The sequence below is a fragment of the Oncorhynchus keta genome, chromosome 10 (genome assembly GCF_023373465.1).
Source record: "Oncorhynchus keta strain PuntledgeMale-10-30-2019 chromosome 10, Oket_V2, whole genome shotgun sequence".
Classification (NCBI taxonomy): Eukaryota; Metazoa; Chordata; class Actinopteri; order Salmoniformes; family Salmonidae; genus Oncorhynchus; species Oncorhynchus keta.
Window position 1 is genome coordinate 77,812,773 of NC_068430.1, and position 23,454 is coordinate 77,836,226.

The 23,454-nt window shown below is 42.8% G+C and overlaps 1 protein-coding gene and 1 long non-coding RNA gene across 2 annotated transcripts in view; both read left to right on the top strand.

The window, feature by feature from the left end:
* The window catches only part of LOC118371350 (B-cell receptor CD22-like), a 50,880-nt gene that overhangs the window by 15,266 nt on the left and 12,160 nt on the right, over positions 1–23,454 (top strand). The window contains exon 7 of the mRNA XM_052528056.1: positions 1,192–1,446. Coding sequence (XP_052384016.1) covers positions 1,192–1,446 — 255 coding nt within the window. The remainder of the gene's footprint in view (positions 1–1,191; positions 1,447–23,454) is intronic.
* LOC118371348 (uncharacterized) lies at positions 10,262–12,197 on the top strand. The gene is made up of 4 exons (XR_008145297.1): positions 10,262–10,752; positions 11,055–11,109; positions 11,204–11,439; positions 11,747–12,197. It is a non-coding gene; the product is annotated as an uncharacterized LOC118371348 (long non-coding RNA).

Genomic DNA, 23,454 nt, shown 5'->3' on the forward strand with positions numbered 1-23,454 from the left:
AATTCATGAAAATGCAGTGAATGGATGAATTTACTTCTACCAGATACCTTTCATTATTCATGTTGCGCCTGTACACCACTGCACTTCTTTTTTGAGCACTGAAGACCCATGAAAAATAACTACTAAAGTTTAAAAACTACAAAGCTGAATGATAGTCACTTCCTGGTTACTTTCACAGCATATGATTTAAACATTGTTGTTTTGTTTTTTTCATTGATACTTGGAGGTGAGGTGCCCTGATTGGTGTCACCAGTTAGTCAGAATGTGTTACAACTGGGGTTTTATTTTGTTTGCCTCTTCTTGGGTAAATGTTGTGGGCGCTCATGTCTTTTTGTTCCAGTTGTTGTTGACAGTACATTTTCAATGGACTCCCCATGAGTGTCTTTCAGAGCCCACTGGTCTCATTCTTGTCTTCGTCAGTGTGACTCTTTATTCATTCCCATTGTTGTTTTGGTTACATTTGAGTTTTTTTGCTGGGGAACGTAACAGCATAAGTGTATACAGTAGATATTGTCATTTAGAATTGTATAAAGCTGTTATATTGTCTTGTATTTCAGGTAAGAAGTGTTGGAGTGTGACTTACACCCATCAGAGTATCTGTGCCTTGAAGGGGTCAACAGTGGACATATCCTGCTCTTACACATATCCCAGTTACCATGAGATCAAACAAGCTTTCTGGTTTACTAAATGGTCTGGTAAGGAGGCTGAAGATCTGAGCTCAGCACCAGGGTATGAGGGTCATATAGAGTACCTTGGGGATAAGAAGAGTGACTGTACACTGAGGATCACAGACCTGAGATTGAGTGACTCTGCTGGGTTCAGGTTCAGATTCATAACATCTGGAGGAAAGTTTTCTGACTCACCTGTCTCCCTGACTGTCACAGGTAATCTGTCACTCATCTCACATCTATGACACATATCTAGATAGCTGTAATGTGAGTGTTGTTTTGTATGTATGCTAATGAGAATGTTGTGTTTTAATCTGTTTTATTGATTCTATGGAACCCAGGACTTCCTGGAAAACAGTGGAAATGATTACAGAGTTGACTGTCCTGTCTAAATATATCAAATGACCTTATTTAAGGGCAGTCATGCAGACACTGCAGTGTTATGTAACAGGGAAAAAATATATCATATTTCACATAGGACATATATAGGAGGAGAATAACGATTTGTTTCCTTTAACTCCAGATGTTGTGTTGGAGATGGATCCTACATCTGTGTCAGAGGGAGAGAGAGTCACACTGAGATGTAGAACCAACTGTACACTGGACCCCATCACAGCCTACAGTTGGTATAAGAATGGACAGCCTATAGCAAACAGCAACACCTCCTCTCCTGTCTACATCCTTTTCTCAGTCAGCAGTGAGGATACAGGCAGATACTCCTGTTCTGTAGAAGGACATGAGGATCTCCCCACTGCTGAAGAGACTCTCACTGTCAGATGTAAGTACATTGGGGATTTTAATGTCCAGTTTAATATACTGACAATGTTGATACTTGAATTTAGAATAGATTGTTTTACACATAAATATATCTATCAATACATATTTTAGTGTGTAACATCCTGTCACTCCCTGACCATAGAGAGCCCTCGGTTCTCTATGGTGTTTAGGTCAGAGCGTGACTAGGGGGTGTTCTAGTCATTTATTTTCTATGTGGCTGGTTTGTGTGGTTCCCAATTAGAGACAGCTGGTCACCGTTGCCTCTAATTGGGGATCATATCTAGGAAGCCCTTTCTACCACCTGCTTTGTGGGATATTGTTTTTGAGTGAGTTCATGTTGCACCTCAGTACTGTCGGTCGTTGTTAGTTTCTTGGTTTATTTTAAGTTTCACTAAAAATAAAGATGTAGAACTCCAATCATTCTGCACCTTGGTCCGTCTCTCCACACGATCGTGACTCATCCATTTCCCTGAATGTGCATTACCACAATGTCATCATTATTTTTAGTGATTCTGTTTCACATTTTCTTTTGCTCTGAATTAATAATTTATAAATTATTTCAACTAAACACAAATGTTGCTATAAATAAATACAATGTATTTTACACCAGATGGTCCATGGAACACCTCAGTGTCAGTCAGTCCCTCTGGTGAAATAGTGGAGGGCAGTTCAGTGACTCTGACCTGCAGCAGTGATGCCAACCCACCTGTGGACAAATACACCTGGTACAAGAAGAACGTAACCTCACCAAAAGCATCAGGACAGAGTTACAACATCACTAACATCATCTCTGAGGACAGAGGAGAATATTACTGTGAGGCCCAGAATGGAAGAGGATCTATGAACTCTTCAGCTCTGATGATCATTGTAGCAGGTAAAGTTACATCTTCAATACTTCAATACAAAATGATGTTCAATAAGAAATGATGTTTCAAGGTGATTTTCTTCTAGTTTTCCTCATTACACTTTGGTTTATAACTCTACATAGGCTTCTACATACAAGTATTACATTAATGTCCTGTTTTGCTGTATATTCGTTTTCACTTCATAATAACATGTATCATGTATAACATGTATCAACATATATCATCTATCTGATCTTTTAGGGAAACAGACCTCAGTTCTGACTGCAGCTGTAGGAATCATAGTGGTTGTTCTGGTTCTCATCCTCTGTCTCTCTGGATTCATGTGGTTCAGGTGAGTGAAAATTGTCACGATCATTGTATTGAGTAGACCAAAGCGCAGCGTGCTGTGAATGCATACTTTACTGAAAGGACAAAAAAACACAAAGTACACTATACAAAACAAACAAACTAACAAGACGAACGTGACCGCTATAGAAACACTGTGCTAACATGAAACATCACATAGACAATAACCCACGAACCACAATACAACACAGGCTACCTAAATATAGTTCCCAATCAGAGACAATGACAAACACCTGCCACTGATTGAGAAACATATCAGGCCAAAACACATAGAAATAGACAAACTAGACATGCAACATAGAATGCCCACTCCTATCACACCCTGACCAAACAAAACATAGAAACAAACAACGCAAATCATTGTCAGAGTGTGACAGTACCCCTCCCCTAAGGTGCGGACTCCGGCCGCAAAACCTAAACCTATAGGGGAGGGTCTGGGTGGGCATCTGACCGCGGTGGCGGCTCTGGCGCGGGACGTGGACCCCACTCTACCATAGTCATTGCCCTCTTCAAGGGCCTCTTTAAAGTGACGACCCTCACCTCCGACCTTGGGCCTAAGACCCTAATTAAAGACCCCACTGGACTAAGGAGCGCCTCTGGACTGAGGGGCAGCTCCGGACTGAGGGGAAGCTCCGGACTAAGGGGCAGCTCTGGCAGCTCCTGGCTGACTGACGGCTCTGGCAGCTCCTGGCTGGCTGACGGATCTGGCAGCTCCTGGCTGACTGACGGCTCTGGCAGCTCCTGGCTGACTGACAGCTCTGGCAGCTCCTGGCTGGCTGACGGCTCTGGCAGCTCCTGGCTGGCTGACGGCTCTGGCAGCTCCTGGCTGACTGACGGCTCTGGCAGCTCCTGGCTGACTGACGGCTCTGGCAGCTCCTGGCTGACTGACGGCTCTGGCAGCTCCTGGCTGACTGACGGCTCTGGCAGCTCCTGGCTGGCTGACGGCTCTGGCAGCTCTGGCAGCGGCTCTGGCTGACTGACGGCTCTGGCAGCTCCTGGCTGGCTGACGGCTCTGGCAGCTCCTGGCTGACTGACGGCTCTGGCAGCTCCTGGCTGACTGACGGCTCTGGCAGCTCCTGGCTGGCTGACGGCTCTGGCAGCTCCTGGCTGACTGACGGCTCTGGCAGCTCCTGGCTGGCTGACGGCTCTGGCAGCTCCTGGCTGGCTGACGGCTCTGGCAGCTCCTGGCGGCTCTGATGGCTCAGGACAGGCGGGAGACTCTGGCGGCTCAGGACAGACGGGAGACTCTGGCGGCTCAGGACAGGCGGGAGACTCTGGCGGCTCAGGACAGACGGGAGACTCTGGCGGCTCAGGACAGACAAGGCGCACTGTAGGCCTGGTGCATGGTGCCGGCACTGGTGGTACTGGGCCGAGGACACGCACCTCAGGGCGAGTGTGGGGATGAGCAACAGGGAGCACTGGGTTCTGGAGACGCACAGGAAGCCTGGTGCGGGGGGCTGCCACCGGAGGGCTGGTGCATGGAGATGGCACCAGATAGACCGGACCGTGAAGACGCACTGGAGATCTTGAGAGCAGGGCTGGCACCATCCGCCCTGGCTGGATACTCACCCTAGCCCGGCAGATGCGGCGAGCTGGGATGTAGCGCACCAGGCTAAGCACGCATACTGGGGACACCGTGCGCTCCACCTCATAACACGGTGCCGGACCAGTACAACGCCCGCCACGGTAAGCACGGCTCGGAGAACTGTAACGCCGAGCTGGCACAGGACGTGCAGGGATAGGAAGACGCACAGGAGGCCTGGTGCGTGGGGCTGGCACATTCTTCACCAGACGGCTAGCACGCATCTCAGGACGAGTATGGAGAGCTGACCCAGGTGACATCAAATCCCCGACACGCTCCGTCGGGCGGATGTCGTGCCTCAGGCACCAACACAGCACCTCCCTCATAACTCTCTCCTCCAATCGCCCCATTAACTCCTTCACTGCCTCTGCTTCGCTCACCTCCAATTCCGCCCTGACCGGCTCTGGTTCCTTCCTTCCTACCTGACATGAGGACTCCTTGCTGTCCCCAGTCCACCTGGCCATGCTCCTGCTCCAGTTTCAACTGACCTGAGCCCTAGGACCGTGCCCCAGGACTACCTGACATGAAGGCTCCTTGCTGTCCCCAGTCCACCTGACTGTGCTGCTGCTCCAGTTTCAACTGTTCTGCCTTATTATTATTCGACCATGCTGGTCATTTATGAACATTTGAACATCTTGGTCATGTTCTGTTATAATCTCTACCCGGCACAGCCAGAAGAGGACTGGCCACCCCACATAGCCCGGTTCCTCTCTAGGTTTCTTCCTAGGTTTTGGCCTTTCTAGGGAGTTTTTCCTAGCCACCGTGCTTTTACACCTGCATTGTTTGCTGTTTGGGGTTTTAGGCTGGGTTTCTGTACAGCACTTTGAGATATCAGCTGATGTACGAAGGGCTATATAAATAAATTTGATTTGATTTGATTTGATTCCTTGGCACCTTACGTTAAGCAGGAGGAGTTGGCTCAGGTCTGACTCTGCCACACTCTCCCTGTCCCCCAATACATTTTTGGGGCTGCCTCTCGGGCTTCCAGCCGCGCTGCCTTGCTGACTCCTCATACCGGCGCCTGTCTGCTTTCGCTGACTCCAGCTCTGCTTTGGGGCGGAGATATTCCCCTGGCTGTGCCTAGGGTCCTTCACCGTCCAGAATCTCCTCCCAAGTCCATGAGTCCTGCATTCTTTGCCACTGCTGGCCGTTACCACGCTGCTTGGTCAATTGTAGGTGGGATATTCTGTCACGATCGTCGTAGTGAGGAGACCAAAGCGCAGCGTGGTGTGAATGCATACTTTAATGAAAGGACGAAAAAACTTGAAGTACACTAAACAAAGCAAACAAAATAACATGACGAACGTGACCGCTATAGAAACACTGTGCTAACATGAAACATCACATAGACAATAACCCACAAACCACAATACAACACAGGCTTCCTAAATATGGTTCCCAATCAGAGACAACGGTAAACACCTGCCACTGATTGAGAACCATATCAGGCAAAACACATAGAAATAGACAAACTCGACATGCAACATAGAATGCCCACTCCTATCACACCCTGACCAAACAAAAGATAGAAACAAACAGCGCAAATCATGGTCAGAGTGTGACAGAAATATATATTTGTATTATTCTTTCACCTTAGCACACTGATTTGTTATTAACTCATTAATACCCTCTTGCGCCGAGCCATCCCGGATCCGGTATCGTGACTACAGCCTCAAGCTCATTACCATAACGCAACGTTAACGATTTCTAAAAATCGCAAATGAAATGAAATAAATATGCCTGCTCTCAAGCTTAGCCTTTTCTTAACAACACTGTCATCTCAGATTTTCAAAATATGCTTCTCAACCATAGCAAAACAAGCATTTGTGTAAGAGTGTTGATGGCTAGCTTAGCATTTAGCATAGCATTTAGCACGCAACATATTCACAAAAACCAGCAAAGGAATCAAATAAAATATTTTACATTTGAAGAACTTCAGATGTTTCAATGAGGAGACTCTCAGTTACATAGCAGATGTCCAGTTTTTCCTGAAAGATTCTTTGTGTAGGACAAATCGCTCCGTTTTGTTACTACGCATTTGGCTACCGAAACTAACCGAAAATTCAGTCACCTAAACATCGAACTTTTTTCCGAATTAACTCAATAATATCTACCGAAACATGGCAAACGTTGTTTGAATCAATCCTCAAGGTGTTTTGTCAAATATCTCTTCATTGATATGCCGTGCAGTTCGTGGAAGCATGGTTTTTCTCAGAATCCCATGGAAAAATACTAGCAGCTGAGTTTTGCGCACCAATTTCCACGCAGGACACCGTGTGGACACTTGGCAAATGTAGTCTCATATGGTCAATCTTCCAATGATATGCCTGCAAATACGTCACAATGCTCCAGACCCCTTGGGGAAACGATAGAAAGGGTAGGCTCATTCCTGTCGCATTCACAGCCATATAAGGAGATAATGCAAAACGTAGCCTCAGAAATCCTGTTCATTTCCTGGTTGCAGAAACATCTTGGTTTTGCCTGAAGCTTTTGTTCTAGGGCACTCACAGTGAAAATCTTTGCAGTTCTGGAAACGTCAGTGTTTTCTTTCCAAAGCTATCAATTCCATGCATAGTCGAGCATCTTTTCGTGACAAAATATTGAGCTTAAAACGGGCACGTCTTTTTATCCAAAAATGAAATACTGCCCCAAGAGTCTGAAGAGGTTAAGGAATAGGCCCAATGCCCTTAACCACGAGGCCACCTGGGTTGGCAGGTAGCGTAGTGGTTAGAGTGTTGAACTTGCAACCAAGATTGAATCTTTGAGATGAAAATATACAAATCTGTCGTTCTGCCTCTGAACAAGGCAGTTAACCCACTATTCCTAGCCTGTCATTGTAAATAAGAGTTTGTTCTTTTAACTGACTTGCCTAGTTAAATAACGTTTTTAAAAAAACTGTTAAAATGTATTTGTAATATATCAACTTACTTACAGAGCAGAACTCACTCTGTCCCTCATTACAGGAGATCCACAGGAGGAAGTGATGCCACAGCAGACACACAGGTGATTCTATTAGTTGCAAAAGGGTTTCAGCTGTGTCGTGCTGGGCAAAAAACTAAATGTTCACCCAGGGGGTTACAACTCCATTTTCATTCATTTACGGTGACATGACTGTCTTTTTCATACTATTTTCATTGTTTGTTTTTCTCTCTCTCTCTCTCTCTCTCTCTCTCTCTCTCTCTCGAGTGTCCGTCCTGACTGTAACAGTGACACGTACACGGCTCTGAACATGAGGACCATGTCCCCTGACTACGACACTCTGATAGTAAGTCTCTTTTAATGAATTTGGTTTGCTTATGAGTGTGTTTTTTATACAGTACTTGAATGTGTTTAGAGTCAATTATGGAAAGACTGGTGTTTCAAAGAATTCATGCATTTCCCCTCTCCCTCCCTCTCCTTCTCTCCCTCCCTCTCCTTCTCTCCTTCCCTCTCCTTCTATCTCTCTCTCTCTCTCTTTCTCGCTCTCTCTCTTTCTGTCCACAGAGTGTCCATCCTGACCCTAACAGTGATACGTACACACCTCTGAACATGAAGACCAGATCACCAGAGTATGACACCCTAGCAGTAAGTGTGTGTGTGTGTGTGTGTGTGTGTGTGTGTGTGTGTGTGTGTGTGTGTGTGTGTGTGTGTGTGTGTGTGTGTGTGTGTGTGTGTGTGTGTGTGTGTGTGTGTGTGTGTGTGTGTGTGTGTGTGTGTGTGTGTGTGTGTGTGTGTGTGTGTGTGTGTGTGTGTGTGTGTGTGTGTGTGCATGTGTGTGTGCGCGTATAAAATGTTTAGTGGGAGTGCTACTTTAATATCTATTTTTTCAGAATGTGAGGGGAATCTCCCACTGAAGAGTATCACCATAGATCCTGGACTGAAGAGAACCATCACAGATCCTGGACTGAAGAGAACCACCACAGATCCTGGACTGAAGAGAACCATCACAGATCCTGGACTGAAGAGAACCACCACAGATCCTGGACTGAAGAGAACCATCACAGATCCTGGACTGAAGAGAACCACCACAGATCCTGGACTGAAGAGAACCACCACAGATCCTGGACTGAAGAGAACCATCACAGATCCTGGACTGAAGAGAACCACCATAGATCCTGGACTGAAGAGAACCACCACAGATCCTGGACTGAAGAGAACCACCACAGATCCTGGACTGAAGAGAACCACCACAGATCCTGGACTGAAGAGAACCACCAACATTGAACCTTGACTGAAAATGATCACCACACAACCTGGACTGAAGGTTCCAATACAAAATTAGGCCTTACACCTCTATTCTATTGCTGCCATATCTAGAAGTTTTTACACACCATGAACTTTACTTTACTTTTCAGTAATGCTGGAATATATATTTTATTTTCTTATAATGACAATTATGTATATTGTTTATAAATGAGATGGGTTATATTTGTTTTATGTCAATAGCCACATTTTCTTGTTTACCAATCTGTTAACTATCTTTAGTTTTATTTCTGATCTTTTACTATGAGATTTTGCCATATACAGATGTTTTATAACATCAATAGTCCTACTTTCCTCAGCAACTAACATTAATAATACTGATAACAGCTTTTTAATATATTTTGCTCTTGGGTCAAGTTTCTCCTGATGTGTTTCATGATGATTTACTTTGTATTGCTGTCAGATATTATTACACATTTTATATTACGTAATAACATATTGTTCCGTGTCATTATATATTTTTTTTAAATAAATGTAATCAGTCCATTATTATAATTTCCAACATTTTGGTAAGCTATTTGTTAGTCAACTTGTCTATCATTTCTAAATACATGCAGTGGTGACCCGTCATTCAAGGCAGCTGAGGCAGAGCTAAATCTGTTTTCAGCCTCATGGTGAGCTTTTTTTGTTGCTTGTTTTGCATATTTTGAAATTAAGATGTGACACAAGTTTGCAAATAAAGTTTATAAATAAAGCATTGAGTTAACCTCTTGGAACACTAGGGGCAGTATTTCATTTTTGGATGAAAAAACGTTCCCGTTTTAAACAAGATATTTTGTCACGAAAATATGCTCGACTATGCATATAATTGACAGCTTTGGAAAGAAAACACTCTGACGTTTCCAAAACTGCAAATATATTATCTGTGAGTGCCACAGAACTGATGCTACAGGCGAAACCAAGATTAAACTTCAAACAGGAAGTGAGCCAAATGTTTGAGGCGCTGTTTTCCATTGTCTCCTTATATGGCTGTGAATGCGCCCTGAACGAGCCTACACTTTCTGCCGTTTCCCCAAGGTGTCTGCAGCATTGTGACATGTTTGTAGGCATATCATTGGAAGATTGGCCATAAGAGACTACATTTACCAGGTGTCCGCCTGGTGTCCTTTGTCGAAATTGGTGCGTAATCTTCAGCTGCAAGCATTCTTCCATGTGATTCAGAGGAGAGAGCAGACTTCCATGAATGATATATCATCGAAGAGATATGTGAAAAACACCTTGAGGATTGATTCTAAACAACGTTTACCATGTTTCAGTCGATATTATGGAGTTAATTTGGAAAAAGGTTAGGCGTTTTGATGACTGAATTTTCGTTTTCTTTTGGTAGCCAAACGTGACGAACAAAACGCAGCGATTTCTCCTACACAAAGAATCTTTCGAGAAAAACTGAACATTTGCTATCTAACTGAGAGTCTCCTCATTGAAAACATCCGAAGTTCTTCAAAGGTAAATGATTTTATTTGAATGCTTTTCTTATTTTTGTGAATATGTTGCCCACTGAGTGCTACGCTAAATGCTACGCTAGCTATCAATAATCTTACACAAATGCTTGTTTTGCTATGGTTGAAAAGCATATTTTCAAAATCTGAGATGACAGTGTTGTTAACAAAAGGCTAAGCTTGAGAGCTAGCATATTTATTTCATTTGCGATTTTCATGAATAGTTAACTTTGCGTTATGGTAATGAACTTGAGGCTGTATTCACGATCCCGGATGGCCAGAATCAAGAGGTAAAGTCGCATAGAAATATGGTCTCTTTTTCCTTTCTTGAGTTAAGGCAGCTCCAAAATGCAGTTGTTGCAGCCTAGCTCAGTGCTTTCTGTGGTGGTGGGGCAGCCAGCATAAAATACGGAGCGTAGGGGTTGGTAATGTTCTCTAGTTGTGCTGTGATTGGCTTTGTGTTCTGTCACTCATGGGGACACTACTTCACCGCAAAATCTACGGGTAGAGCTCGAAATGTCAAGCCCCTTGGGTGCTGCCATAGAATTACATTAGAAATGCCCATCCAAAAAGTCTCAAGGTCATTGGTTTAGACAAAATTACATCAAATTGCGTTAAATCTACCGTAGCTTTGATTGGACTGATTGGACAAACTTTCAAAATCTTAGCTGGCAAGCTAGACAAGCAGTCATCATCATGCATCAAGTCGACAATCTACTGACAAATGCTTATCAATCCTTGTCATATGAAATTATAGATGTTACGCACGCCTCTATGAAGAGGGAATGCAGCAAACACCCTGCTACAACTAAACTCTCCGTGAAGTGAAAAAGGTATGGACTGTAGGTGCAAGTGAGAATGACAACAGGCAGAATGTGGTACCGTTTACAAGGACTTTATTCCTTTACACGGTAATATGGGGAAAAGGGGCTGGACGGAACCAAAGCAAAGAAAGTAAATCTCAAAGCCCCCCCTCTCCTATCTTACCTGCCTACCCACTACTTACCTAATTTAGCACCACCTGGTGCCCTAACCAAAATACAGGGGGTGGTCCGCCCAGGTCTTACCTAGTGTGCCTAGACAGCGAATATGCTACAGGTATATTCATTCATTAATTAATTTGTTTACAAAACAGGAATAAAGTCTCCAAATCCACCTCTGACACAAGAGACACAGCAGATGATGGACAGGTGAGTCTGTTGGAATCAGAAGGTGACTGTGATTAATGTGTATTGCTTTATGGAACATTTCCACTCCTCATGTTGTCTGTCCTCTCACCATCAGGGAAACTCTAGTCCAGTGTTTGACAACATCTCAGGCATGGCAATGAACTCTACTGCAGTACAGACAGCGGTCACAGATGACCAGGATGATGTTCACTACGCCAGCGTCCACTTCTCTCGCTCCAAAAACCAGGAAGTGCCTCTGTACTCCACCGTCCAAGTGCTTCAGCCCCAGAAAGAGGATGAGGATGTCCAGTACGATGCTGTGAAATTCAACCTCCCCAGTGCTGCCACCTGGTGAGCATATTCTGCATTAAGGTCATTCATATGCTGCTGTTTATTGTAGGAGATGTCATCAATAAGCAAAACAGTTGACCCTTAGTGACCACTATGAAGCCAAACTATGAAACCAACAATGGACATCTCAGGACAATTACTATGACATGTCTATAATGAGGGAGTGACATGATGATGGTTTTGAGGAACTGTTCTTCTGTTCCAAATGGCACCCTATTCCCTAATTAGTGCACTACTTTAGACAGAGCCCTATAGGGTGACACCATTTGGGACGCTGTCTTTGTTTAATTTTTGTTTCTCTCTTCAGACCCGCAGCAGCACAAGCAGCTGAGGAGGACTCCTCTGTTCTCTACAGTACAGTCAATAAACCCTGAACCAAGAAGACCCAAACACAACAAACCCAGAACCAAGAAGACCTGAACGCAACAAACCCAGAACCAAGAAGACCCAAACACAACAAACTCAGAACCAAGAAGACCCAAACACAACAAACCCAGAACCAAGAAGACCCAAACACAACAAACTCAGAACCAAGAAGACCCAAACACAACAAACCCAGAACCAAGAAGACCCGAACACAACAAACCCAGAACCAAGAAGACCTGAACAGAACAAGTTTGACAATAGCCTTGTGTATCTGGACCTGTATATCTAAACTAAGTGATATAATGGCTGTGGAGGTGTGGAATATTGACCTTTATAAACTGGGTGGTTTGAGCTGTGAATGCTGATTAACTGACAGGCGTGGTATACCAGACCGTATACCATGGGTATTAACATTTGTATTTACTGGTCTAAGTACATTGGTAACCAGTAAAAGGTACCTCGGGGTTTGTGGTGCATCCAAGCACTCCGCGTTGCATTGTGCAGAAGAACAGCCCTTAGCGGTAGTATATTGGCCATATACCACACCTCCTCGAGCCTTATTGCTTAAGTTTATAATGACAACAAGGCACTTCAGGGGTTTGTGGTATATGACCAACATACTGTTCCACGGCTTATTTTTTCAACAAGTATTTTTTACGTCATACCCGTGGTATATTGTCTGATATACAGTTTGGACTTCTGAAATGCTGTTTTCAGCCAATCAGCATCCAGGACCAAAACTACCCAGTTTATAATAGTATGTAATAATATATGCCATCTAGTAGACACTTTTATCCAAATTCAGTCATTACAGTCATGTTTGAATACACTTTTCGTCTGGGAAGTCCCAGCAGGAATGGAACCCATGCTCCATGCTGTACCAACTGAGCCACAGGACGACTCTATTCACACTTAGAGTAGGAGTTCTGATCTAGGGTCAGTTATGACTTTTAAACAGTTATGAATAAGAAAGGGACCTTAACATTTTTTTTATCCATATACTGTATAATCTAATGTAGCCTGTTATCCATATATAGTCTAATGTAGCCTGTTATCCATATATAGTCTAATGTAACATGTTGTCCATATATAGTCTAATGTAGCATGTTATCCATATATAGTCTAATGTAGCCTGTTATCCATATATAGTCTAATGTAGCATGTTATCCATACATAGTCTAATGTAACATGTTATCCATATATAGTCTAATGTAGCATGTTATCCATACATAGTCTAATGTAACATGTTATCCATATATAGTCTAATGTAGCATGTTATCCATATATAGTCTAATGTAGCATGTTATCCATATATAGTCTAATGTAGCATGTTATCCATACATAGTCTAATGTAACATGTTATCCATATATAGTCTAATGTAACATGTTATCCATATATAGTCTAATGTAGCATGTTATCCATATATAGTCTAATGTAGCCTGTTATCCATATATATTCTAATGTAGCATGTTATCCATATATAGTCTAATGTAGCATGTTATCCATATATAGTCTAATGTAACATGTTATCCATATATAGTCTAATGTAGCATGTTATCCATATATAGTCTAATGTAGCCTGTTATCCATATATATTCTATTGTAGCATGTTATCCATATATATTCTATTGTAGCATGTTATCCATGTCCAGTCCAAAAATGTTTTACTTTAACCCCCCAGTTTCATTCTATCCAATTGGTAGTTTTGTCTCATCACTGCAACTCCCGTATGGACTCGGGAGAGGTGAAGGTCGAGAGCCATGCGTCCTCCGAAACAACCCAACCCACTGAACCTGGAAGCCAGCCACACCGATATGTCAGAGGAAACACCGTGCACCTGGCAACCGTGTCACACACGGCCCGCCACAGGAGTCGCTAGAGCGCAATGGAACAAAGACATCCTTGCCTACCAAACCCTCCCCTAACCCGGAAGACGCTGGGCCAGTTATCCACCGCCTGATGGGTCTCCCAGTCTGTCAATACAGGATAAACATCATATCAGCATCATGTAGTAAATAATGAAACAAATTGACAAAGACATGAATGAATTATTAATACATTGATTCATGACTATTTCCAATTTGATGTTATTTCTGCCTATTGGACACATGATGGCGCCATTGAACCACGTAGCCAATGAGTGGCGAGTCTGTAGGCTCGTCAGACCTGCTTACATTTACATTACATTTAAGTCATTTAGCAGACGCTCTTATCCAGAGCGACTTACAAATTGGTGCATACACCTTATGGCATCCAGTGGAACAGCCACTTGCATCTAAATCTTTTTTTTTTGGGGGAGAAGGGGGGTGAGAAGGATTACTTACCCTTACTTACCCTATCCTAGGTATTCCTTGAAGAGGTGGGGTTTCAGGTGTCTCCGGAAGGTGGTGATTGACTCCGCTGTCCTGGCGTCGTGAGGGAGTTTGTTCCACCATTGGGGGCCAGAGCAGCGAACAGTTTTGACTGGGCTGAGCGGGAACTGTACTTCCTCAGTGGTAGGGAGGCGAGCAGGCCAGAGGTGGATGAACGCAGTGCCCTTGTTTGGGTGTAGGGCCTGATCAGAGCCTGGAGGTACTGAGGTGCCGTTCCCCTCACAGCTCCGTAGGCAAGCACCATGGTCTTGTAGCGGATGCGAGCTTCAACTGGAAGCCAGTGGAGAGAGCGGAGGAGCGGGGTGACGTGCGAGAACTTGGGAAGGTTGAACACCAGACGGGCTGCGGCGTTCTGGATGAGTTGTAGGGGTTTAATGGCACAGGCAGGGAGCCCAGCCAACAGCGAGTTGCAGTAATCAAGACGGGAGATGACAAGTGCCTGGATTAGGACCTGCGCCGCTTCCTGTGTGAGGCAGGGTCGTACTCTGCGGATGTTGTAGAGCATGAACCTACAGGAACGGGACACCGCCTTGATGTTAGTTGAGAACGTCAGGGTGTTGTCCAGGATCACGCCAAGGTTCTTAGCGCTCTGGGAGGAGGACACAATGGAGTTGTCAACCGTGATGGCGAGATCATGGAACGGGCAGTCCTTCCCCGGGAGGAAGAGGAGCTCCGTCTTGCTGAGGTTCAGCTTGAGGTGGTGATCCGTCATCCACACTGATATGTCTGCTTCATTACAGTCAGGAGATAAACTGTCATAGATCAACACCCAGCACTGTTCATCACACACACACACACACACACACACACACACACACACACACACACACACACACACACACACACACACACACACACACACACACACACACACACACACACACACACACACACACAGAGAGGCAGTGTTAAAATCAATGTAAAAAGACAATCTGTCTGTATCCTCTCAGCATGTGGGGGAGCTGAGTGAACAAATGACTTAGTGGTTTACTGATTGACATAGTTGTATTAATTCATAATGTTGTATCAAATCAGATGTTGTTTCATTATTGAATGTCATTTTAATCTGTATCTTTATCCGCTGCCACGTGGCATGTATTTATATGTACGTTTCCCTCTGATTGGATTGTCTGAATTCACTCGTCGAGTGACAATTCAATTTAAAAAACGACATTGATGAAAGATGTGAATCCCTCTACCCTGGCAAAGACATAGTATCTAGGGAAACGATTTAGGCTTTGCCTGTTCCTCTCTCCCCCTGTTCCTCTCTGCCCCTGTCCCTCTCTGCCCCTGTCCCTCTCTGCCCCAATTGTCTCAGAATGATTATTTCTATTCACTGAAATGATCCCAGTTTAACACTGTATGTGTGTGTTCTCCTCTAGAGAAGGGTATTCAGTTGTTTAAGCAGGGCCAGTACTCTCAGGCTGTGGACATGTTCTCTGAGGCTCTCCACTGTGACCCCAAAGACCACAGGTACACAACACCTTAAAGCTTGACCTCTAACCAATGACCCCAAACAGAACAGGTACACAACATAAAATACCACTATACTCTCTCTCTCTCTCTCTCTCGGCAGACAGGGCCATGTAACACAGTGGAGGCTCCTCAGAGGAGGAAGGGGAGAACCATACTCCTTAGTGAATTTCATAAAAATAAAATATTTTAACATTTAAAAAAGTAATCCTTTTAAGATAAAATTATTGGCATTGCACATGGTGATCTGAAGCATGTGTGCATCTGCTTGGCAATGGAATCACATTTCATGAAGCTCCCGACAAACAGTTATTGTGCTGATGTTGCTTCCAGCAGCAGTTTGAGATTTGGTAGTGAGTGTTGCAGCCGAGGGGACACCATTTTTTTTACAAGCTTGGCACTTCAGCACTCGGCGGTCCCGTCTTTTGAGCTTGTGCGGCCTACCACTTTGCTGCTGAGCCGTTGTTGCTCCTTGACGTTACCACTTCATAATAATAGTATTTACAGTTGACCAGGGCAGCTCAAGCAGGGCAGAAATTTGACATCCTGACTTGTTGTAAAGGTGGCATCCTATGAAGGTGCCACGTTGAAAGTCACTGAACTCTTCAGTAAGACCATTCTACTGCCAATGTTTGTTTATGGAGATTGCTCTATTTTATACATCTGTCAGCAACGGGTGTGTTATGGCGTAATCCACTAATTTGAAGGGGTGTTCACATACTTTTGAATATATAGTATCCTGAGCTTTGTTACATCTCCTAGTTAGAGGACAGTCACTTCAAAACCTTAGTTCTTATTAGACATTTCATCACTGTCTTTTTTGCCATTTATGAAAGTGTTACTCAATGTGTTAATATGGGCTGTAAGCAGTAAAGGACTAATTCAATATTTTATCAAATCATTTTTAAGAATTGTTTTTTTTTTAACCTAAAGTGGTACTATAATTCAAAATCAAATATATAAATGATCCATGGTACCACCTTAAAACAATTCCATATGTCAGCTAATAGAACCCCCCCCAAACGGCTTAGACTTTTAGACGTTCCGAAACCCAGTGTCAGAGGGAGCAATGACCAGCACCTAAACACACAAATCAAATCTAATTGTATTTGTCACATGCACCGAATACAACAGGTGTAGTAGACCTTACTGTAAAATGGTTCATGACCAGCCCTTAACTAACAATGCAGTTGTTTTTATGTAAGAAAATAATACTTTTTTTAAATTATGGAAATGCTACAAAAAACGATCAGACAATAAAATAACAATAAAGAAGCAGCAATTACATGAAAGATGAATCATTGACATTTAAAAACACACATCAGTCAGACACAATGGGACACAATAATCCCAGACAGAAAGACAGACTTAGTTATATGGATGTCAGGGTTCACTTTGGATCCGTTGTTCTGAAGATCAGTGAGCTGAAGACATCTCTTTCACACAAGAACACAGTGGGCATTCAGAGCAGCTTGCCTTGGCCTTGTCATAATGACAGCTCACTGTTGTCTGTTGTTTCTAGCTAGCTAATGTTGGTAGCTAAATGACAGCTAACTAACTAGGTCACTAGTTAACGATGGGGTCTTGCTGTAATTCAGTGGCAGCGCATCATATTGTTCACAATCCAGTCCATTCAGAGTAGCTGTGTGATGCACAAAAATGCTTGTTTATCACTGAATAACAGCCACTTCATGTTGCTAACAAGTTAGCTGAGCTCACTTGTTCGCTCAATTCAAACACCAGTTCAATATAACTCCCAATAACACAGTATTTTCACATGTGTGCCTGGTTTATTCTTTATATATATATTTACATTTTCAAATGTTATTTTACCTTCTATTTTGTATATTTTCATTGGACTAGTAGGGACATATGAAGCCTGGAGTCTGCAGTAATGTTGAGATGTCAGTAGGGAGAGCTCTAGTCTAGAACACTGGAGTCTGCAGTAATGTTGAGATGTCAGTAGGGAGAGCTCTAGTCTAGAACACTGGAGTCTGCAGTAATGTTGAGATGTCAGTAGGGAGAGCTCTAGTCTAGAACACTGGAGTCTGCAGTAATGTTGAGATGTCAGTAGGGAGAGCTCTAGTCTAGAACACTGGAGTCTGCAGTAATGTTGAGATGTCAGTAGGGAGAGCTCTAGTCTAGAACACTGGAGTCTGCAGTAATGTTGAGATGTCAGTAGGGAGAGCTCTAGTCTAGGACACTGGAGTCTGCAGTAATGTTGAGATGTCAGTAGGGAGAGCTCTAGTCTAGAACACTGGTACCAAAGATACTCCCCTTTCATCTGTTCTGGAACCTTCAGTACCAGCTGATGAGGAGTGATGGGAATGGGTCACATGTTGTCTCTTGTAAAACATGTAGGTCTACTCCTCAAATAAAGAAATGTAACTACAGTATTCTGACTTTAGACCATTTTCTATTTAGATACAGTAACATCCCTTATGTGACATGCTGTTCCTGCATGTTAATGACCTGACTAGACGAGGCTACTTTAAAATGTGTCAACCACAGAACTCACACTTAGGCTACGCCTGCTTCTACTAACACTTACAGTAGACTACTTCTTGTTTCCACACAGTGACAGTAAATTGACTGACTGTTCAAGACCTCTCCCCTTCACTTCACTCTGTAAGTACACTTGACGATATCTTGAAATACAGTTTTAGTTTTGATGTTTTTAGCCAAACATCACATGACTTCCTGTATCTTTGTACTTGTTGGTTTATTTTGAACTGTGTTTTGGTTGTTACATCAGGGCCTGTATTCATAAAGTGTCTCAGACGGTCCATATAATTATGATCTAAAAGGCTAAACTGATCCCAGATCAGCTCTCCTACTCTGATACACTTTGTGAATACTGACCCTGGACTGTGGTTTCATGTGTTTAGTTTAGATCAGTTTATTCATTTACATGTTTAAAACATGATCAGTAGAGTATACCAGTAATACCCAGATCTCCATTCAATAGGGTCATGTTCACTGTCATAGTATAACAGGGTCAAGAATAACTGTGTGTGTGTGTGTGTGTGTGTGTGTGTGTGTGTGTGTGTGTGTGTGTGTGTGTGTGTGTGTGTGTGTGTGTGTGTGTGTGTGTGTGTGTGTGTGTGTGTGTGTGTGTGTGTGTGTGTGTGTGTGTGTGTGTGTGTGTGTGTGTGTGTGTGTGTGTGTGTGTGTGTGTGTGTGTGTGTGTGTAACTTGCTGTTTAGCCTCACAGCTTGGGGATAGGAGCTATCATTGAATCTGATGGCCAGTCTTCTAGGACCAGACTGATATAGAGTAGGGTTGACATCTATACTGTGTAGAATGTGTGTTTTAACTTTTCTACATCCATAACAACAAGCTCTCTAGACTTTGATTCAGACTCCATAAACCTAATATATACCATCTAGCAGACACTTCTATCCAAAGTCATTCACTCAGTCATTACAGTCATAGTCATGGGTGCATGAATCCTTCATATGGGAAGTCCCAGCAGGAATTGAACCCGTGACCCATTCTGTACAAACTGAGTCACAAAGAACTACTCTATTCACACTTAGAGTAGGAGTGCGGATCTGGGGTCAGTTTTGCCTTTAGATCTATGATCAATAAGAAATTAACCTTGTAAATAAGTAATAACTATTTTTTTCTAATATTTTTTAAGTTACAGAAAACTGGGAATCTGATTACAAGAACTTTTGACCAAAACATTTTATATCTGAATTAGGCAGCCTGGAGGTTCAGTTATATTTTACATAACTATTATTTTGTATCTGTCTGAAAGAATCATCAGACTTGTGAGACTAAATATGAATTAATGTATTACTTCATATGGTCCTAATATACGTTTGCGTGATTTTTTAAAATCGTTTTTATGACAGTTCTGGTACAATTTTGCCTCAATGTCCAGGAAAGAGTTCAAATCAAATCAAATCGAATTGTATTTGTCACATACACATGGTTAGCAGATGTTAATGCGAGTGTAGCGAAATGTAGTTCCGACACTGCAGTAATAACCAACAAGTAATCTAGCTAACAATTCCAAAACTACTACCTTATAGACACAAGTGTAAGGGGATAAGAATATGTACATAAAGATATATGAGTGAGTGATGGTACAGAGCGGCATAGGCAAGATACAGTAGATGGTATTGAGTGCAGTATATACATATGAGATAAGTATGTAAACAAAGTGGCATAGTTAAAGTGGCTAGTGATACATGTATTCCATAAAGATGCAGTAGATGATATAGAGTACAGTATATACATATAGTTCTGCTTGATGCAACGTTTCTCATCGCTTAAAATAATAATGTATGAAGTGTGATATTTTTGTAATCAACCTTTCAGAATAAACTTAATTGTCATTGTTTTCACCTTGTTATAACAGTATCTTCTGTGGAGAGAAAACGGAAAGCTTTCAACATCTCACCTCTTGTACTTTACAGTACATATAGTAACCACAAATCATACATTTACATTGGTTTGTAGAACAATAGTGTTTTATTCACCTTCAATATCATCACCATGATGTCTGTACAAAATAAACACAGACACTTTCAGAAGGAGCAATGTCCAGTTCCATGAAATATGATGTATTGCCATTTTAAAACACATCATACAGACACAGTATGACATCATGGATGTTTGGACTGCTGAAGGTAGTTCCACCAGAGAGGGAATTCCACTCCGGAACACAGAAAGATGGAACATACCGGAATGTTCCATGATTGATAATATTACATCTCACAGTTAACAAGTTCAGATTATTTCTTGATTTAAAGCCTTTGTCCATAGATGAATATCCACCATTTTGTCCAACTAGTAGTTAGAGAATAGAATACATTATTGTTTAGTGAGAATGTGATGTCATATGTTTCTTGACCCCCTAACTAGTGTCAAACTTTCCCAGGTAGGAAGGAGGAGTTAGGGGTTGATGGGAGGGTGAAGATCCAATGCAGAGGTTTACCCCCCTGACAACCCCATTGAGTCTGATTATGGGATGGAACATGGGGTGGGGGCAGTGGGGGTAAATATGGGCGAGAAGGTTTAATTGGAGAGAAGGTTTAATTATATTTCCATGTATCTCTTTCCTCCTAGAAATCCTGTTGTATAAGAACCCAAAGTGAACCGGAGGGCCTTGTTGTGGTCACAATAACAACCCTTTGACGTCCCTGTGGTCCTTCACACATTCCTGAGTCAGTACATAGGGATTAGTAGAGGTCATCCAGACCGTTTTTACATGTGTAAACAGCTGGATCTCGTCTGAGCAGTTGGCTGGATATGCCGAGACCCGATACGTGCTTAATGCTGATTGGTTTAGGTTCTGCCCACTATAGTGCTGTCTGGTCAGAACATGGTGTTGACGCCCGTCTCTCTACACTTGATGGTCACCACCACCACATACATGCAGACACATCTGTTTCCATTTGAAGATGTTTTATATTATTGTGTGGTTATATTCACTGGACTCACACTTCATTAAGGAACTGCATGTCAAAACTGTGTCAGCAACACAACACTTCTTCTCAAGACTGATGATGCCGTGCACTAACTGAAGGTGAGGGGAGGCGGTGTCCTGCAGCACATCCAAGCACCCTGATTGGTTGGATGAACAGCGGTGCAAAGGGTGATTGACAGGGCTGCAGGACAATCAAGTTGAGAGGGCATGTAAACACACACAGTCATACCATGCCCATAGGGCTCTGGTCAAAGGTAGTGCACTATATAGTGATTGTGGTGTCATTTGGGACGCAATCAGTGTAAAGAAATGACAGTGGCATATTGTACTACTACAGACATCAGTGTTTGGGTGCTTAAATGTGACTTTGTCAAGTAGTCAGTGTTGTGTTTCACCATTCTGTCTGATGTATTGTCAGTTTGGAATGTTGTTATTAGTCAACATAATGCTGAGGACATTCATATCTGACTGCTGCAGTAATGTTGAGATGCCAGTAGGAGGAGCTCTAGTCTAGAACACTGGAACCTTCAGTACCACGTTGATGCAGCTGATGAGGAGAGTAAATTGAATGTGTTTGTAGAATAGAATGAATGACATCATGGAACTGACCAAATGTAAATTGAACTTTGACCTGTTCCATGTAGAACTCAGAGGGACAAGACAACGCATTCTAATATATTATAAACATTCCATATAGAATAGTAAAAATATTGTTAACATGGTTCTGTATTTAAATAAAAGTGGAAATGGGTGACATTTTGTCCATTATAGAAATGTAGGACCCATTTTAATACAGTAACCTCCCTTCTCTGACATGCTGTTCTGATTATCATGCATGTTAATGTCTTAAAAGAGGAAGGAAAGGACTGTTCTGCATCAGCTACTTGTGTTCTGACTACTATAAATATGTATCAACCACAGAACACACATTTACTAGCAGTTCCCACTCACTACCAGTCAGTTGACTCACTGTACAAGACCTCTCCCCTTCAGTCTGTAAGTACTCTTGAGATCTTGAAATATAGTTTTTTGTTTTTAGCCGTAAGTCATGTACTCAAGGGTCTCAGACATGGAGTGCTGATCTAGGATCAGGTCCTGCTGGTCCATATAATTATGATCTAAATGGGAAAACTAGATCCTACTCTGGGACACTTTGTGAATAAGAACACTATCATATAATGATGATATAAAAGGTATGTGTGACTTGTTGTTTATCCTCACAGATTGGGGACAGGAGTTATCATTCAAGCTGGTGGTAACTGCCTTGCTCAAAATGGCAGAGGTTTCCACCTTGCCAGGTCTGGGATTTGAACCAGTAATGTTTCAGTTACTGGCCCAACGTTCTTAACCGCTAGACGACCTGCCGATACCACTGACACACCATATTACCAAACTATTATGATGGATGTTATTTACACACCATCCTCTCAGGGCTGTGATGATGATGTGTTGTTATATCTGCATCCCAAATGACACCATATTCCCTATAGAGTGCACTACTTTTGACTAGAGTCCTACCTGCTGCCCCCCTGATGGTTTATATGTAGTTATTCACCAGCTATAGAGTGCACTACTTTTGACTAGAGTCCTACCTGCTGCCCCTGATGGTTTATATGTCGTTATTCACCAGCTATAGAGTGCACTACTTTTGACTAGAGCCCTACATGCTGCCCCTGATGGTTTATATGTAGTTATTCACCAGCTATAGAGTGCACTACTTTTGACTAGAGCCCTACCTGCCCCCTGATGGCCCCTGATGGTTTAGTCCTATGTGATGGTTATTCACCAGCTATAGAGTGCACTACTTTTGACTAGAGTCCTACCTGCTGTTATTCACCCCCCTGATGGTTTATATGTAGTTATTCACCAGCTATAGAGTGCACTACTTTTGACTAGAGTCCTACCTGCTGCCCCCTGATGGTTTATATGTAGTTATTCACCAGCTATAGAGTGCACTACTTTTGAGTTGCCCCCTGATGGTTTTATGTTTCTAAGACTTTTGACTAGAGTCCTACCTGCTGCCCCCCCTGATGGAGATGTTATTCACCAATGTCCTTGAGAACAGCAGGAAGTGTGTTGGGGTCTTTCTGATGGTTTATAGTAGTTATTCACCAGCTATAGAGTGCACACTTTTCTTATCCTTTTGATGGTTGCTCTGTTTATTCACCAGCTCTAGAGTGACTATTTCTAGAGCCCTACATGCTGCCCCCTGATGGTTTTATGTAGTTATTCACCAGCTATAGAGTTATTTGACTAGAGTTCTGCTGCCCCTGATGGCGTCTTATTCACCAGCTATAGAGTGCACTACTTTGACTAGAGCCCTACCTACCCCTGATGGTTTGATGTAGTTATTCTATGGTTTA